We start from the raw sequence: 19962 nt of genomic DNA on the forward strand, positions 1-19962 counted from the left end.
AAACGAGAGGAGGCCATTCGGCCCATCAAGCTCGTTTGGGGAGAACTTAGCTAATAGCTCAGAGTTGTTAAAATCTTATCTAGCTCTGATTTAAAGGAACCCATGGTTTTAGCTTCCACTACACTAGCAGGAAGACTATTCCATACTCTAACTACACGCTGTGTAAAGAAGTGCTTCCTCAAATTTGTTTTAAAATGTTCTCCCATTAATTTCCACTTATGGCCACGAGTTCTAGTATTTAGACTAATATTGAAATAGTCATTTGGCTGAACAGCATCCAGACCCGTTAGAATCTTATAGACCTGAATCATATCCCCCCTTAGTCTCCTTTGCTCAAGGCTGAACAGATGCTTCCTATCAGTTAGCCAGTTTTTGATCCAAGCTGCCACAGTTCCTAAAATCCCTGTAGCTTTAAGCTTTAGCAAGAGCCGTTTGTGGGGGACAACATCAAAGGCCTTCTGGAAATCTAAGTAAATCACATCATAGGCCTTTTTGTGATCAATTTCACTTGTAGCTTCCTCAAAGAACTCAAGTAGATTCGTTAAGCAGGATCTACCTCTCCTAAATCCATGTTGGCTATCCTTTATAATGTTATTTGCATCTAGGTAATCTACCATTTTCACTTGAATTATAGCTTCCATTATTTTTCCAGTAATGCTAGTTAAACTGATTGGCCTATAGTTTGCTGGATTACTTCTATCCCCTTTTTTGAATATGGGTGTTATATTAGCATGCTTCCAATCTGACGGTACCACACCCGCAGATAACGATTTCTGGAATATTAAAGTTAAAGGTTGGCTAATAATATCCCTCATCTCTTTTAAGACTATAGGTAAGATGCCATCAGGCCCCTGCGATTTATTTATTTTGAGTTTAGCTAGGCTTAGTATCACATAAACCTCAGTTATACATATATTGGTCATAGACGATGCTGTATTCGTATTAATTGGTGGTAAGTTACTTGTGTTCTCTATTGTGAACACCCTTGAAAAATAATCATTAAACTCATTTACCATATCAATTTCGTTATCAATTATAAGTCCCTTACTATCCTGCAAATTAGTAATTTCAGCTTTTAGTGCTCTCTTGGAGTTAAAATATTGGAAGAAACCTTTACTGTCATGCTTAGCCTCCAATGCAATTTTTCTTTCTACATCCCTCTTTGATAGCCTAATGTCATTTTTTAACTCTGCCTGTAGACTTAGATACTCCTGCTTGATTTTGAAATCATTAGTTATTTTCCAATTGTGGAACAGAGCCCTTTTCCTCCTGACTTTATTCTTAATTTCCTTAGTAAACCACCTTGGTTGTCGTTTCCTAGATTTAGTTTTGCTGGAAACAGGTATGAAGTCCTCTTGCACTTGCAACAATGTGCTTTTAAAAAATTCCCATGCCTCTTCAACTGTTTTGCTATTTAACTCTGTCCAGTTTACGGTTTCTAATTTCCGTCTCATACCATTAAAGTTAGCCTTCCTAACATTGTATACTTTTAATTTAAGACTTTGCTCTTCGGACACTAAAATTAACCTCGAATTTAACCATGTTATGATCACTACCGTACAATGGGTCTAAAACCTCTAATTTTCCAATCCTATCCTGGTTATTACAGAAAACTAGATCAAGAAGGGCTTCTCCCCTGGTAGGAGTATTAACAAACTGAGTAAAAAAACAATTCTGTACTAATTCCACCATCTCAAGTTCATTTACTGTACAGAAGAGCCAGAGACTGTGTCCCACTGTATCCCAGGTAAATTAAAATCACCCATAACCACCACATCATTTTTATTACTCATAATCCTGATATCATCATATAATATTCTGCTTTCCTCTACAGCTACATTAGGTGCCCTATAACAAACCCCGACAATTAGGCCATTTGAATCTTTAGCATCAAGTTTTATCCATACAGCTTCTGAATTTTTATTTTTATCAGTGAGATCCCTTGCCTGCAAGTTTTCTTTTACGTATACTGCAACACCACCTCCCTTCTTGCCTATCCGGTCCATACCATTATTCCATATCTACATCACCATCTTTTTAACAGGAACCCAATTACAGGAATAGCACCATTATTAGGTTCCAGCACTTCAACTCCCTTTAAGACGGCAAAGCCAGGTCACAGTAAACTGGATGTCTGGGAAATTGGGGTGTGTGTTTAAGTGCTTTCTGCTGGTGTAAATTCCTACCTTTATGTTTTGGCACCTGGTTTGAAATCATTGCATATGCCACTAGTCAACTAACAGACTTTCAGTTTGCAAAAGTAGAAATCCCACAAATCTTTCCATAAAAATACATCTACGAACTATTATAGCTACTTAAAAAGTAACCCTTAATGTTAGCACATGACTGTAAATTTAATCATTTAAAAAACACTGGATGCAGAGTGTATAATACAACATGCGTGAATCTGCTGCAATAAGCGAATAAAACTATTACTGCACTTACCATTATTTTCACCATCTCCATCACAACTGTCCTCATTGTACACTTGAGGTCCTTTTCCTCCAAAAGATTTAGCATTATCCAAATATTCCAGAAATTTAGGTTACCCATTACATTCATAGGTTAGCTCAGAGATAGACAGGAAAGCAAGATGAACATATGATCATAAACTCTAGGCTTTGTACACTGGCAGTTTTAAATCAATAATCAGTATAGAGAGAGAACAGAAAGAGCCAGTAAAAATCCCAAAATGTATTAGTCCAATCAAGAAATAAAGCTTATTTCCACAATGGGAAAACATCATGTATACATAAGTTTAACACTTCAATTGCTTACATAACGAAGATTTTTTTTTTATTATTATTATTTGGCTATGGGTACATCAGAAACAAATCCCTTTAATCAACTGAAAATCTTCCCCAAAACTCTCAAATGTTAACTTTCACTAATGTTTCTTAGCAGTTATATTTAAAAAAATTAAGAGAGAGAACCTGAGGCACTGGAGCCCCTGTACCCTCCACCTCCTCCCCTCGAGCCCCTACCTGTAAAAAAACAAAAGGGGGGGGGGAGGCTTTCAGCAAGTGATTCTGTACTTCTGAAATCCAGGGGCAACATGCTGTAAATAAAATATAATCCCCCGTTCATCCTAAAAGACCCTCACCACTGCCCCTTCCACTCCCGCCAAAGCTGCCTCCAGAACTGTTCCAAGAACTGCTTTCACTGCCTGAACACACAACAGCAACATGTAAGAAAAAGAACAAACAACAACCTTGAGTGGAAGGTCCTACATTAAATAACTACACATTATAGAAAAACAGCAATGCCCAAGTAAGCACTTTGCCTTTGGAACGCAAGTTTGTACATGATTCTTTTCAAAAGTCAAAATCCATGTTATCCACACGGGTTGTAGAGTTTGCATTCATCCACCAATAGCTGTACATCATCTCTTTGAAAACAAAGTATTCCACCGATACTGCAGACATGGATACACAAAAAGCACAATGACCCACCGTTAAGGCTCCCATGACTTTTACTCTGGTAATCACCACTGTTCCATGAGCTTATGGGAGCTGCAAGGGAATACGAAAGGGAAAAGCATAAGGATCAGCTTTTAGGCAAACTCAGCTCACCTGCATCGCATTAAGTACTGAACTCTTGGCACTTCCAACCCAGTAACCTTAATAGGACAAGGTCTCAAATAAAGAGTCATAAGGGACATACGCTTGGATCCCAAATAAGATGAGCACCCAAGGTGGTACCATTCAATTAAAGTGCAGATCTTCATTGAAAAGTCTTCACACTCACATAGAGCAGGAGCCCTACAGATCACACAACGTCAGCTGTGTGTATTTCCTTTAAGCACCAAGCAGGTCCATGGTGCCCAACCCTTCATTTCACACCAAATGCTGCAAGGCCCCTTAACCCTCTGGAGTCAGCGATCCCGCCGGCGGGATCGGACAGAAATTTCGCCAAACCGTTTAAATAACACTGCGAGTTTTTGTCATATACACATTTAAAAAACACCCTCAGAAACCTTGGATGGTCTACTTTTCAAATATATATAGGCAGAAACTAAATATATTCGTACAGCTTCGTGATACAAATAGAAAGAACAAGAGTGACTGACTTAAGCGTCTGCGTCTCGAAGCAGCTCTGATCGGCCACTCACTTGCAAATCGCGCTATTCGCATGATAACATGATAAATCGACAGTTAGTATTGGGTAAACAAATACGTGAATACGCCCATTGTGATTGAAATAAACAAGAGCACATGTCTGGGTAGTGTTTACACTGATCGGCTACAATATAGCACACGGATACGTCGCTGCCGCTGAAGCTTTGTGCCAGTGTTGCCACTTTCAGCAGCGAATCTCACACCTGTGTTCATGGCTCAGTGGGCTAAGCTTGTATGCCTGTAATTATACGGTCACCAGTTCAAATCCAGCCTATTGAGAAAGTGAATAGCGATCTTCAGCTAAGAGCAGTACTATACACCCCCGATGCAGGTAAAACAAAGAAAGGTGACATGGTTTATTTTTTGCCGATTTAACCTAATTTTAAAAACTTTAATACTTCTGACAATGAGACTTTTGAAAAGAAGACAGATTAGGGATTTAGTCAGTGTTTTTTTCATGATTCTACATAATGATTTCAGCGAGATATAAACTGAAATACACAAGAAAGATATGCGGTTGACAATGCCCTCGTCCCCAAAGCGTTAATAATAGTGAATTATTTTATTTCTGTTAACTCTGCATAGGCACTGCATCTTATTTATATGGTCACAATTTTTCATTTTTCATTCCATCTATCAATAAACTGGGAAAAGGATCTTATTGTTGCTACTTTTCTTGCGTTTCAAACTACCTTTCCAAGGTTATGGGTGTGGGGTGCAGTGACATTCCAGACTGATGGGCCATTGACAGTATGCAAACTACTACAGGTGTGAGGACACCTATCTCATCAATATTCATTGTGCAGGCCACTGACTTTGAGGAAAAAGAGTGTCACTCTAAAGTTCTAACACTTTAGTAATCAAACTACATAAAATTTCAGAATGTCACTTTCACCTATGTGTAGCCAACCCCTGGGTCTATAAGCTTCAGAGCTCAAAAGTCTTGGCTAGAAATGTCTATAATGTGATTTTTTACAATTTCTGAAAACAGGTTTTTGGAAAGCATATGTTTAAAGTTGATTTTAACAAAAAACAGAATAAATATTCTAAGTGGTGTCAGATTATTTGTGCCGAGTTTGTGCTGAATAAAAGCAAATGTAACACTTTGGGATAAATGTTTTTTAGATAGGTGAAATATTTTAAAATGTCAAGGCATGTTCTCACTTACACTCTAGGTGCAACTTAGACACATCGTCAGTGTTGTATCCTGGGTTCATTGGGTGTTTCGGGTCTCACAACAGACACCCCCGCCCAGGTGACCCAGCCGGGGTTGATCAGGCCCCGGCTTGTGTCTAAGTGGCCTGTGTAGCCCACGGATCCCCCCGCTTGATCCACAGCCATCTTGACGCCTTTTCTGCTGCGTCAGAGATGTTTCTAATGGCTTTCTTGTTCTGCAACCCTTTCACTCCCAACAACTTGAGTGCCCTGATGAGAGACTGGCCGACGAAGCCTCTACACCCGACCTCAATGGGGTTGACTCGGATTCTCCATCCTGCGCTCCGACATTCGCCTGCCAGCTCCTCATACTTGGCCCTTTTCCTCTCAAAGGCCTCCTCCATCCGGTCTTCCCAGGGAACAGTCAGCTCCAGTAGGACCACTTGACTCGTTGTTTCAGAGACCAGGACTATGTCTGGCCTGAGTGTGGTCACTACGATGTTCTCTGGGAACTTGAGCTGTCTCCCTAGGTCGACCTTCAGCTGCCAGTCCTGAGCTGTTGCCAGCAGCCCCCCTGCCTGGCTCCGGTGCTGTTGTGGCTTCTCCCCAGCACTAACAAAAGCAATGGGCTGCCATGTTGGTTGTTGGTACTTACTGCTGGAGATCCCTGTACTGATGACCTCAGCGATGACCCGCAGCACTTGATCATGGCGCCAGCGGTAACGCCCGTCTCCAAGTGCCCGGGGGCAGCAGCTCAGAATGTGCTCCAGTGATCCGGCTTTCTGGCAGAGAGGGCATAACGGAGTCTCGGCTAAGCCCCAGCGGAAGAGGTTGGACGGGCTTGGGAGTACATCATACACTGACTGTATGAGGAACTTGATCCGGTGTGGCTCAGATCTCCATAGCTCTGTCCACGAAATCTTTCGGTCAGCTGCCTCTTCCCATCGAGTCCATGCACCCTGCTGTAACATCCCTACTGTCCTACTGCAGTGGGCTTCCTCCACCCCTGCTCGGATCTCCTCCTGAATCAGCTGTCGCCTTTCCTTTCCCTGGGACTTACTATAGAGAGGTCTTGGATTGCTCCCTAGGCCTGCCCGTCCGACTGCCACTGTTCCCACCAACTCACTATGTCGCAGCTGTGCCTCAGCCTGATGTCAGACTACCCCGAAAGTGGCTGAGAGGCCTCAGACTCCAGAGGGTTAAAGTTTCCAAACAAGCACCCATGACAACCTGACTGGTGAAATAGGTGGGCAGTGAAGCGCCTGATAGCAGCACTAGCTTCATTCAGACCTGACCTGAAGAGTCAAGGAATGGGAACGACTTAACTCTGCACCTACCATTATTTACAATGTTGCCTCCAGAAGTGTCCTGCAAGGAAAACAGGATCAAAGCATAAGAACTATGCATTTTCAATACAGTTGCGAACGTATTGTTTTTTACAATATATATCAACGAGCTCAGATGCCTTTGCACACCTGGTTGTCTTCTTCCCAATCCTCCATGGTTTCACCAACTGTGCTGTGGGAAACAAAGATGAGTGTTAAGAGAAATATGTAATCTAAGATATCTAGAGGTTTTTTACAACCTCAAACAAACCTATTTACAGTAAATTTTGCTTAGCGGACAAAAATTCACACACGGAGCGGTTAAACCCACATCCATCACTCTAAATTAAAAAATGTTATACTAACTGTTAATAAATGTGAAAGTACTCGATTTACACGATGCCCGAGGCGCTGGTTTAGATAAAACCTTTGCACACCAAAATATCTAACCAGCACAAAGCGCAGAAACGCTGTGGTTCCGCTAACCTCCTCAAGGTCTGTTTTATAACTGGCAGCTATCTTGCAAAATTAAGCTTCCACCCATGGCCTGAACTCAAATGAGTCCGGTAAATCAGCCAACGACCCACGGGACACAAGTTAGCCAAGCCGGCGCCTGGCCTGGTCCATCCACACCTCGGTAACAAACCAGGGCGAAAAGGAGGTATTTGAGCGGTAGGGCAACAAAAAGCAACTCAGACAGAAACTGCACTCAAATCCCTTTTTCTAAATAATTAATATTTGACATTTTACCAGTAATACTAGGGACATAAACAAGGGACAGCCTGAGGATGTCCTTTGGAGGGCCAGCTCAATTTCCTTTATTGGGTACATTCTTAGGATGACCATGTTACTGACGTGCTGCTGTGGCCAACAGGTTACCCCATACTGTGGTCTGTGTGGATCCCAATGTCTCAGTGCAGTGATGGGGACACTGTACTGTAAAGTGTTGCCGTCCTTCAGATAGACATAAAACCGAGGTCCTGACTGTCCCAGGTTATAAAAGATCCCTGGGCATCTTTCCAAACAGTAGGGTTGGTACCCTGATGTTCTGGCTAAAATTGCCCACTGTTGCCTTATCAAATGTTACCTAAGGTGGCTTATCAAATCTGGCCTCCTAATCATCCCCTTTATCTAACTGGTAAATTCTCTCCTGCTCCTTCACCACCTTAGCTACTGTGTGGTGAGCGTAATGGGGCAGAACGGCTGATGTCACATCATCCAGGTGGGTGCTACACAGTGGAGGTGGCTGAAGTGGCTCCCTATTGCATCTATAAAGCACTTTGGGTGTCTATAGTTCTATATAATGTAACTTTCATTCATTCTTTCATGAAAAGTAATGAAATCCTTCAAAAACAATTCATTATGACAGCTTGCTGGAATAGCATTTAAATAGATATAATTTTGTCTTAAGTATTTCTCTGTTTATTAATGTTCCATTAGGATGTCCAGAGGACAGCCACAGGATATCCTTCAGCTTTGACCTTCTTTGAAAATTTTTTTAAAAATTCGTTGAAATATATATTTTTATTGTAAGAACATTAGAAATTTTCTTTAAGTTTCTAATTTAACAAATGGCATTAAGAAAAATACAACATAAATATTAAGACAACACATTTTAAAGGTCTTCTTGTGAACATTTCATTCTGAGTCATCAGTATCGATGGCCGGATATTGCTTCCTTACTTCAGAACCTGTGCCCTGTAACAAAAGCATTTATGGAATGTTTGATCCCAATCCATTGATTACTTCATTACTGCTAATTAAAACTGTCAGCACAGGCGATAGATATCTCCTCCACTCTTCCTAGAAAATTCATAGCGATACCGTTAGCTCGTTCTGACAGGAATTTTAAATGTTGATTTAATCGGTTTAATACCAATGACACTAAAAAATAATGTAGGATTACGCCTAAATGTGTTTCAACCCATCGTATTTTATCACTTTATACACGTTAATATGATACTTAGAGGATTTTATTAAAGTTTTATGCACAAAGAAGAGTGTCGCGTCTTACCCGTGACAGTGCTTTGAACTGCGCGTGAGGGTGAGCGAGGGAGCGCGAGCCGCAAAAAGCGTCTCCATGGCATCAAGTACAAAAACGCAGCTGGCCTAAGTTTGAATCTGACTGCAATTCACTAGCATGTAGCATGCAATTCACTCGACAGCCATGCATATCCAGTCAGTTTTTATATATTTATAAATACTGTTCCTGCGGGCTGTCATAATAAATTGTTTCTGAAAGATTTCTTTATTTTTCATAGTGGCACAGAAGAACGGGCTTCACTCCACTGTAAAAACTGTGATTGGGGTTAATTATTATCTAATAGGAGAGTAATAGTAATTATTACTCAGTAAAAACGTGTATGTGTCGTTTTAATTAAATCTAAGCAAAATTCAACAATTTTGAGATGTTCAGTTATTTAAATTTACACACTTTCGTTTGGGATAAATTAAGCAATGGTTTGTTGAGTAGATTTAACAAAAAATGTATGAGTACCAAGAAAATTTAAGAAATCTAATAGATTTAACTGATGAAAGCATTTTCATTTTAATCATTGTACACTTCCGCCCATAATCCTTTGTGCCACGTGCAGGACACACACGCTTCATGAGTGGACGATCTCCATTTTGTAAGAGGTAAGATTTCTTAATTTGTTCGAATATAAGACACGGTTTAAACAATAACGTATATCGGTTTTGAGTAAAGGTTTTAAACAGTATGATACGTCAAAATTAGATTAATAATGATCACTGTAATGATAGTATCGTTTTTTTACACAAATGGCAGTTAGTGGACTGCTAGCACAAGGTCACTTTCCAAGACTTCACGACTGTGTTACTGAACAGCTTTAACTAACCACATGTTTTACCGTATTAAAAAATATCAACGATATATTCCGATGAGTTTTAACGTCTTTCATCCACTTTTAAAAGTTCATGAGAAAGTTTTGCGCTCAGTGGTGAGTGATTTAGTTTAAATCATTTGTGCCGGATTTTGTCAGCCACAGTCAGTTTTTCGAAGCTTTTGTCTCGATGCGGTGGTTTTCAGTTGTGGTTAATGAAGCTAAAGTGACTCAGTCCAGCGACATAACTGTTTTTTCGCGTCATGCTGTCGGAGCCCCGTGACTGTGGCGTTATTTTTGTGCCACTATTCTGAGCGCACGTAAAAAAGAATTTCAGGTGCAAGTGTTGCATTTTGAGGAGAAATTTATTTTGAGTGAAGAAAAGCTAAATTTAAGTGAACAAAATTAATTGCTGCGTGCAAAAAATGTATTTCACCGTTTGCTATTATCCATACACACACACACACAATAGCAGCTCCTCTCGCTCAGTTTTTGCATTTGCGCTTGCTCGCAATGTGTTGCTTATACGCTCTCAACATTTCTGCCCGTGCGCGCTCAACTCTTTCTGAACACTGTTATATTTGTGCCACAAAACCAGCCAATCAGCCCTACCCTCAAACGAGGCAGTGGCGAAGGAACGCAGAGTGGCGGAGTTTGAAATATTACTCTTTCTGGGTCACAAAATAAACTTTTAAGATATTTCCATGCGAGAATGTAGCTGTGTAAACTTCAAATATTTGCTTGATTTGTCAAGACATCGCATATTTGCATAAGTGTTCTAACGTTTTGTGTTTGTTTAGAGGCGTTAAGTCAGTGTCAGTGAGTTTATATTTACTGTTAAGAGTAAATATCTCACATGAAAATTTGTAGAATCATTATTAGAAAATAACAGTAAACATCCTTATATGTTTTGAAATGTGTTAATCTATTGGAATGACTGCATATCAAGTGCTCACATTTGCAATTTTGAAAAAAGGGGGAAGAATTATCCCCTTTTTAATCTAATAAAGAGTTTCCTTGTGTTATATAGGAACCTCACCTTTAAAAATTTTTGCATTAATTTAGACATGTCTTTAACAATCTGCGTGTGTTTGTGTAAGTTTTTTATTTTGGAGACTGCTATTAATGATAATGTTGCTTTCCTTTCAGGTAATGGAAGATCCCTCAACTTAAATTCACCTGATCGGTATGTAGACTGTGCATTATAAAGTAAGTTGTGATACCATGTTGTATTAAATTAAACTAATGGTTTTGAAATTGAAGCAGCAGAAAATTATCAAGTTGACCCCACTTAATCTAACGTATTTGTTTTTGTAAAAATAATAAATAGAAAATAATTGCTTATTATTTGTAGGATTTTTTTTCTTCTTCTCTATAATCTCAACATCAAATGTGTATAGATACCCATGCTCTTACATTTGTCATGAAAAACTATTTAGATTCTTACATATATATTTTTCCATCACTTTAGGACCTGGCAAATGGGATGGCAGTGTAAGATATGCAAATCTTTTTCTACTACAAAGGGGAATCTACTACGTCATTACAGATTACAACACGCAACATTTGGTCGTGGACAGCACCAGCCATGTCTGTATGGCAGTTGTCCTTGCACATTTAAAACACAAGGAGCCCTTCGCACACATTTGTCCAGATACCATGCTGCTGAAGAGAGTCCAAGGCCTGGAGTGATCACTGCATTTAAGTGTTTGGCTTGCACTGCTTTTTGCTCTACTCAGAAGGACTATTTTCAACATATAGGAAATCACTTGAAGAGACACGAAACTGTATTTTGCGTTTTTAATGGATGTGACTTTCGCACAAATATATACAATACATTTCTAAAGCACAAAGGCAGGAGACATACATGTTGCTCCTTAACTGATTTTAAGAAAGAAGTCTTGGAAAGTCATCCTAGTCAGAACACTGACCATTCTGATGTCCCTGAACTCAACAGTGATGAATGCTCTAGTGATGTTGATCCAGAAAGTGCATCTTGTACTGTTCTTCAAGGACTGGGCTTACTTCTACTCAAGTTAGAAAGCACTTATAATGTTTCAGTGAGGTGCATTGATGCTTTGGTTGAAGATCTGTTCTATATTTCTTCTTCAGCATCTGTAGAGGCAGTTAAAAATATAATTGATTCAGCACTGAAATCTAACAAATGCACAGTTGACCACACTATCATAAAGGACTTGGCTGAACAGTTGTGCCGCTCTCATCCCATTAGCAGAGCTCTTGGAGCAGGCGGGCCACTTGGTTCAGCTTTTAAGACAAATAAGTATTTTAAGGAGCATTTCCAGTTTGTGGATCCTATTGAATATATTCTTGATGCTGAACAAAAAAAGAGCTTTCAATATGTACCAGTTCTAAAGACTTTGCAAGAAGTACTGAAGAACAAAGATATTGCAGTGGAAGCCTTTTCGAGGTGCTCAAGTAGCACTGGGCATTTTAAGTCCATTTTTGATGGTAGGTGTTTTAAGGACAATGACTTCTATGCTGTAGAAGAAACAAGACTCTCAATAATAATTTAGGTTGATGATTTTGAGGTGTGTAACCCATTAGGAACCTCTCGAAAAAAACATAAAATAACTGCAGTTTATTGGGTTTTGGCCAATTTGCCATTGAGATTACAGTCTGCCTTAACATCAATACAACTAGCTTTACTTTGCAAATCTGTTGATGTGAAACAGTTTGAATACAAAGTAGTATTGGATCCACTTTTGAAAGATCTTGTCACTCTTGAACAGGAGGGGGTTTTTATTTCATGTTTAGGGAGAAATATTAAAGGCGCCCTACACTGTGTTGTAGCCGATAACCTTGGTGCTCATGCAATTAGTGGACTTGTTGAAAGTTTTAACGGGCCATATGTTTGTAGATTCTGCCTTGGACATTCTTCAGAGTACCAGACATATGAAGTACGGTCTGGGGTCTTCCCACTTCGAAAAAAGGATGACTATGTTTTACACGTGCAAGCTGTCAAAGAAAATCCAAATTTAGTGCCTCATTTTGGCTTAAAGCGGTCATGTCCATTAACTGATCAACTTAATAATTTTCACTTTGTGTCTGGATACCCACCAGATGTCCTTCATGACCTTTTTGAGGGAATAGTGCCAAGAGAGTTAGCATTGTGTTTTCAAGTGTTTTTGAAGAAGCACTACTTCAGTTTGACTGAACTGAATAATATAATCACACGTTTTCCATATAAGGGCTCAGACAAATTGAACAGTCCACAAGCAATCCCTTCAAATTTTGCTGGTCGCAAAACTATAGGAGGAAATGCTCATGAAAACTGGGCCCTAATACGTTTGTTACCTCTCCTTGTTGGTTTACGTGTACCTGAAGATGATCCTGTTTGGCAACTTCTTCTGACTTTGAAGGACATTGTTGAGTTAGTGGTTGCCCCTGTTCACACAACACAAAGTATTGCCTACCTTGAATTTAAAATATCTGAACATCGTATCAGATATTTGGAAGTTTTTCCTGATCAAAGGCTCACACCAAAACACCATTTTTTGGAGCACTACCCTGCTTTAATAGAAAAATATGGGCCATTGGTTGGAGTATGGACAATGCGCTTTGAGGCAAAACACAGATTTTTCAAGCAAGTTGTGAGACACACTAACAATTTCAAAAATGTGTTGCTGACCCTTTCTACAAGGCATCAAATGATGATGACATACCACATGCAATCAAAAGAGGTGAAACCTGCCCTGCTTGTCACAAAAATATCCAGAATGCCTGTAGATGTGCTGCATCCAGACATACAGGCAGATTTAAGAGCAAGATCACCATCTCTGACTTGTGTGCAGCTTGCCACCACTGTCACCTACAGTGGAACAAGATACACTGCTGGGATGATCCTGTCTAATGGTTCAACATGTGGACTACCAGACTTTGCTGAGATAATACAGATAGTCGTTTTGGACAATTGTGTATATTTCATTGTGAAGTTACTTGCTGCATGGTATGTAGAGCATCTGAGATCTTTTCAACTGGAGGACACTGGCAAGATCAGTCTTTTGGAGCAGCAGAAACTTGGTGACATGTGGCCCTTGGCTTCTTACAATGTGGGAAGAAAACGCTTGGTAACCCTGAAACGTTACATCTGCTGTGAATAATAGGTAAAAAAAAAACCAAAACGACAACAACAAAAACTTGATAACATGTACATCTCCCAAGTATTTGTTTTTTGCAACATTTGGTGTGTTGAAGTGTGCTTTTTGTTTTATAGTTTTATATCTCTACTATTGTATAAATGAAAAGTAATAACTAATTTTATTTAATTGAAGGGAAATTTAACTCTGCCCATTTACATTTTATTCTAGGTTGAACGAGATGGAGGCAAAGCTTCGTGTAATTATTGATGACCAAATCGAGAAGTTGGTTCTTCCATCAGGGATCCCACCAACATTGGAGGAGCTGCAGAGTGTTGTGAAGGATACTTTTGGGATTTCAAATGACTTCAGTCTTCAGTATTTTGACCCAGAATTTCAGGACTACTTCACTCTTCACAGAGCTGACCAGATAAAAGACAAAGACACTGTGAAGGTTGTTGGCATCACCCCGGTCATCCTAAGCTTGACTCCGGTTGATGACAGTTTTGGCAGCCCCTCTGGCCAACTGTCTGACTATGAGTCCTCATATGCTGAGTCAATTGTATCCAATGCAGACTCTGCTGCAACCACTTCTTCTCAGGACACCATTATTCTCAAAAGGCAGAAGACCACAGAACGTTGTGAGCCCTGGCCAAAACAGTTTCCCATTCCACAGTTTGCATATGAAACTGAGATGTACCTGGAAAGAGCCAATGAGGAGTATAAAAAGAATGGAAATCTTCTGCCCACCTCCAAAGTAAAGACTGATATTTTTGAGAAGTTGGCTGAAACTGTATTTACATTTACAGCCTATCCTTCAAGTGCACAGGTTAGTTATGTTGCTGAGGCACTTGTGACAAAATACCCTTGTCTCAAGGAACCTGGCTCTTTCTCAGGTTATTATGGTTGGCAACAAAGCATCAAATACAAGATGGCCAATTATCGTACAAAACTTAGAGGGTTTGGTGTTCCTGAGTTGACATGCAATGCCATGAAACACAAGAGTCCAGGTGACCAGAAGTCTGCAAATAAAGTGAAAAAGCCTCGGAAAGCAGAGGTAAATTACCTTCCGCCATATCCAGCAGGTGAAGATGAGGACAGTCAAGAAGAAGAGAGAATTCAGTTGCTTACTGAAGTCAAGAAAAGAGACAACAACAAAGTGATAAAAGAAAAAATGGCTAAAACATTTGCACATAGACGACATGAAATTGTCAACCTGTCCCCCAGCATTGAAGACATCAAAGCCAGATGGCCAGCTTTGTTTGAGGCATCTCATGTGAGTTCCAAATTCATTTTGGGTAGGCTTTTGGGTTTTTTTAATGTAATCTTTCAAGCTTCAAATAATTTGAGGCTTTATCGTGTTTTATTTGTCATTCAGCTGCAGGATGAGTTCTACAGGATCACCCTGGTACACCTTGAACCCAAATTCATGTCCATGCTGGATGAGTACACTCCCAAACTGTTGGCCCTTTTCCATTCCAAGGGGGGAGCCATGGGATTGAAGTTGCAGGCTATCATAGCCAAGGTATTTTCCACAGACATTTCAGCTTGTAATTTTATTTAAAGAATTATTTTGTCAAATTTCAAGAGTCATTTGCATGGTGCATAGCTCCACTAACTTGTTTGCATGTTTTTGTCAGTGCAAGAGGACGTCACTGATATAATTAACAACACAATTATGGGTTTCATGTTTTAATTGTATTTTAAATACATGTCTGTTCTTAGTAAAAAAAAAACCCAAAAAACCCCACAAGTACAGGTATTGCTGGGGTTTTGTTTTTTCCCAAGAAGGAAAAACCCTTTCTGACAATCATAAACTAAATTAAATAAAAAACTAAATGACTAAATTAAATTAATTTACTAAAACGACACATTTAAAGATTGAAGCATACAACTTGTTGAAGCATACAACTTGGAATTGTCTTTACCTATATAATGTTGACAATACCGTTTTGTTGACTGTCAGCACCCAGGCATGTGCATTAACATCAGCTACTTATCCCACATAATGTTCCATGTGATGATAATTTGATATTTAACAGTTTTTTTTAATACTGCCAATTCTCACAGTTTTGTCTTAATAAATGGTCACTTATCTGATGGTAATTTTTGGAATTCTTGCTCATTTTCAGTCACCAAGCAATCCTAGCAATAACATAACCAGAAATCTGGTTATTCAGTGCTTGATGGTGTACCTTGGGGAGTCCATTGATCAACTGATCAAAGAGTACAGTGTAAGTGTTGAAGTAGAAACATTATTCTGTTTTTGTTATTCATATGTGTTTGTGTATGTGTTTGTCAATTTTCAAATAATTTGAGATATTATCATGTTTTATTTGTCATTCAGCTACAGGATGTGTCCAGGAAATACAATTGTGTATATAATGTAGTTGCAGTTTGTCAGGACTAAAGACTGGCTAATATGACATGGTGAACAAGTCCTGTGGTTAAAGAATGCCTGCCTGTTGCTTAAAACATTGTGTTGTATGCCGAATGTTTCTTGCCCATAGACTACATGTTGCTATACTGTTCCTTTATAATATTCAAGTGTGCAATTACAGTCAGAAAAACCCATGTGTTTGTTGTTTCAGGATGCTGATGAGGACAGTGTGTCACAAGATCTTTCTGAACAGAGGATGAAAATCTACAAAATCAAGGCTGTTGGATCTGAGGAGGATGACATTGGCATTGTGCTGGAGGGTGTGAGAGTTATGCCTGAGAGAGATGGAGAATACCGCTTTTGTCAAAGTGACAGGTTGGGTCAAAGGTCACAAAGGTCAAATAAATCAAAAAGTGACAGGTCCGGGCTGCAAGCCAGGTGACGTCATGAGCTAGTGCGAGGTGGCAATTTTTTTTGGCTGTGAGCGAGTTGAGCGTTGGGATAGGGGTTTATTTGTATATAGTTTATTTATTTATTATAATTATTATAATTTAATTATTTATTATTTAATTATTTATTATTTAATTATTATTTATTTTTATTTGAGTAGAGTGAATTGTGTGCTTATGAGTGTGGTTTTTTGTGGGAATAGCCCCGTGCTACGAGGGTGCCGAGCAGGGGGACTGAGCAGGGGGGTTGGTGCGTTAAGGTCTCAAACACTGGGTCTGAGTGGGGTGGGTTACCTGATGGAGTGTGAGCGTACGCTGTACCGTGGTAAGGTCCCGGGCTTTGGAGAATCCGTGGAAAAGGGCTCGGAGAGAGCGATGCTGTGTCTGCTGCGGTACCGTGGTAAGGTCCCGTGGCTTTGGATAATCCGCAAAGGACTCGGAGAGAGCGATGCCGGAGAGCTGAGAGTTGTGCTGCGCGAGACTGAAAGAAACCCTGTGAGAATGAACAAGTTGGAGCTAAGAATGAGAGGAGGAGTTGGGTCTGACGCTATCCTCCTCCAATGAACGCTTAGCGGCAGTTTGAGTGTGTGTGTGTGTGTGTGTGTGTGTGCGTGAAAGCCGACACTCCCCTGCAGCAGTAGCAGTTTGGCCTTGTGTGGTAGAAAAACTTGTGTTTTTCCTCATGCAACCTATGTACATCCCGATAGGTCAAATCCCGGTCAAACTGTAATTTGGGTCACACATCAAGTTGGACATTTTGTATTCCAGTAAATCTTGTTTGAAATTGTGTCTTTTGCCCCCCCGAGGGCCACACATCAAGTTTGACATTTTGTATTTCAGTAAATCTTGTTTGAAGTTTTGTCTTTTCCCCCGACTCCCCCCATACCGTCTGTGTAGTTAAAACGTACATCGAAATAGACATCAGATAAAACTTGACAGGACGTATATTTCTCCTTAAAGAATCCTAATAAGTAACCAACCGCAGATATTTTTAGTATGCCGAGCAGGGATTCCCTCCTTTGGTAGACACAAGTACCCAGTATCATCAAGGCCTTGCCCTACTGGAAAGAGAAAACTACACGGGACCTGCATAGAGTAAGTATATTATTTCTTTTACGCGTGTTTTATGATAAACACCATACAATAAAATAACTTAAAATAATTATTTTATTTTTAGAGATTCAGCTATTTTGGGTTTGTTTTTTTTTTTCTCTACGGGAGACGCTGCGGATAGAAAACTCCATATAGTGAGTATATTATTTCTTTTATACGTATAATAAAAACGCTATTCATTAAAAATAACTTATTCTAAAACAAAATAACTTAAAATAATTATTTTATTTTTTAGAGATTCAGCTATTTTTTGTTTGTTTTTTTTCTCTACGGGAGACGGTGCGGATAGAAAACTCCATATAGTGAGTATATTATTTCTTTTATACGTATAATAAAAACGCTATTCATTAAAAATAACTTATTCTAATAATAGGTATTCTCTGTTTTTTCTATGTACAAGAGAGACGGGGCGGACCGGTCAAGAGAAAATCTACGCAAGACCTGAATCAGCAGTTATGGACGGAGCAACACCCCTTCCTATACCCGAAGCGTTATTAAATGAAACAGACAACAACAAAAACGCTAATAATGAAAATGATGCGGTTTACTTTGCTCAACACGACTCGCCACCCGCGGCGTCTGGTGACGCGACGGCCCAAGAGCCCTGTTTGCTACCATCCTTAGAGACATTATTAATAACCTTCCTGTGCTGATAGGGTCGGCACCGACCCATTTTTAAGTTTAACATGCATAAAAGCACCACATATATTTGTGCATACTCTTAAAACAAAAGGCTCCATATTGAACCTTTTAGCTTGGTACATATATGACACTCCTTGGACATTCTCAATTAAAAGACATGGCACCTTTTTGAAGGCAATGGTTATATTTCCTCTGGTTAGAACCCCTATAGTTCTATATAGCACACCCAAGAACCTTTTTTTCGAAATATATACTGCATCAAAGCTTTTTGACTTTGTCAGGAATCTCTATTTAAACTAAATAAATTAAAACAAAATCAAGGTAAGGCATCCCCACACATGTAAGGTAAGATAAGACCAGTTCAGTTTATTTATATAATTCTCTAGAGGTTTATTTTATCATTATTTTTTATTGAAAACGAGAGGAATGCTGTCAAAAAAAAAGGTCCAGAAAGCCACACCAAAAATATTAAAACCAATCTTTTCATGGATAAGGAAGCATAACAAGGTAACCAAGAAGTAAGAAACAAATTGGATGATAAATAATTGTTTTGAGGGTATCTTATGGCTGATGTAAGACACGTGCTGCTTGACACCGACCCGTCTAACATAAGAGACAGGAACAGAAAGCTAACATAGGCCGAAGGTTAAGCGTGTTAAATGAAAGGCAGCGGGATAATTCCCCATAATGCCGCACTATAACAAAATCAAACGCGACGTGAAAACGTTTAATAGACCTCAATAAAAATGTCAGGGACGTCTACGACAAACGCAGATTGTTGCCTAGTGGGGAAACTGCCTTTTGGATACCGAAATGTAAAACTAGCAGCATCGCAAAAGGGTGTTGTAAGTCTTTAAAAATATTTCATCGAATGAATTTGTTAATGTAACATGAAAGTTTTTTCAAAGTAAGATGTACAGATGTCTTAAAATGTAACATATAAAAGTTTTTTCAAAGTAAGATGTACAGATATTTTAAAATGTAATATGAAAGCTTTTCAAAGTAAGACGTACAGATGTTTTAAAATGTTCGGGTGTTTTATTTTCTAGACGCGTTGTACAAAAACGTTTTGTTACGTGTATGCAGCGCAAGCGTGTTTGTACAAAGTTATATGCATTCATTTTGCGAATCGGTTTTGAAATCTAATATATGAACGTGGCTTTTATTTTACAAAAACAAAGTTGCAAAAAATTTGTAGGCTCTTTATCAAAGCAGATTTTGTTAACATAACATGAAGTTTTTTTTATTTTCAAAGTTGCACAATGGTTTTAAAATGTAACATGTATACGTGTGTTTTATTTTTCAAACTTGTACAAAAATGTTTGAGTACATTTATCAAATGAGTTTTAAAATGTAACATGTACAGGTGTTTTATTATTCAAAATAAAAGTTGTACATACATTTTGTTATATGTATGCAGCACGGTCATGTTTTTAAAATGTGCTAATATTTGCGGGATGGTGGGAATAAAGTGTATTTAAAGGGGTACCTCTCGTGGAATCTACCAATCTTTAGCAGCTTTTGAAACCTGAGCCAGACGGGGACTGGGGTGTTTAACCGTGAGACTCGACACCGAGCTACGCATTAGATCCTTACTTCAGCAATGGTCCCCATGTACCCAGTGTAGGGTCAGGTCCATCGCAAGAGAATGTCTCCGCCGTGAAAGAACGATCCGCCAGCATTTTGTGTATCAACGAATCTGTAACCATTCTTTCCATTCATTATATGCTGAGTTTTCCAAAATTGTTTTTTAGCTGAAGCATCAAAAGCTGTAACTTCGAGTGCACCTGGTTTAATAGCATTTTATTTATAACAGTAGGAGCTTGTAAACTGCATTTAG

At 39.2% G+C, this 19962-nt stretch overlaps 1 protein-coding gene across 13 annotated transcripts; it reads left to right on the forward strand.

Annotated features, from left to right (window-relative positions):
• Positions 1–9186: 9186 nt before the first annotated feature.
• On the forward strand, positions 9187–19533 carry LOC140586874 (uncharacterized). Of its 13 annotated transcripts, none has more exons than XM_072708353.1 (10): positions 9187–9235; positions 10591–10650; positions 10913–13565; positions 13770–14814; positions 14917–15063; positions 15671–15772; positions 16130–17462; positions 17545–17614; positions 17716–17782; positions 17881–19533. In XM_072708353.1, the coding sequence occupies exons 4-7, from the start codon at positions 13780–13782 to the stop codon at positions 16358–16360; spliced, it is 1515 nt and encodes a 504-aa protein (XP_072564454.1). In that variant the 5' UTR covers positions 9187–9235; positions 10591–10650; positions 10913–13565; positions 13770–13779; the 3' UTR covers positions 16361–17462; positions 17545–17614; positions 17716–17782; positions 17881–19533. The 13 variants fall into 13 exon arrangements, with proteins under 13 accessions (XP_072564454.1, XP_072564456.1, XP_072564455.1 ...); XM_072708355.1 differs by having other exon boundaries at positions 10913–11910; XM_072708354.1 differs by having other exon boundaries at positions 10591–10627.
• Positions 19534–19962: the final 429 nt, after the last annotated feature.

The sequence above is a fragment of the Paramormyrops kingsleyae genome, unplaced genomic scaffold (assembly GCF_048594095.1).
Source record: "Paramormyrops kingsleyae isolate MSU_618 unplaced genomic scaffold, PKINGS_0.4 ups75, whole genome shotgun sequence".
Lineage (NCBI taxonomy): Eukaryota > Metazoa > Chordata > Actinopteri > Osteoglossiformes > Mormyridae > Paramormyrops > Paramormyrops kingsleyae.

What these genes read in the sequence shown, in the direction of transcription:
- LOC140586874 (XM_072708349.1), top strand. An exon ending in CTTTGTTTGAGGCATCTCAT is followed by an intron (nt 14,815 to 14,916) that starts GTGAGTTCCAAA and finishes TTTGTCATTCAG; the next exon opens with CTGCAGGATGAGTTCTACAG. An exon ending in TGCAGGCTATCATAGCCAAG is followed by an intron (nt 15,064 to 15,670) that starts GTATTTTCCACA and finishes GCTCATTTTCAG; the next exon opens with TCACCAAGCAATCCTAGCAA.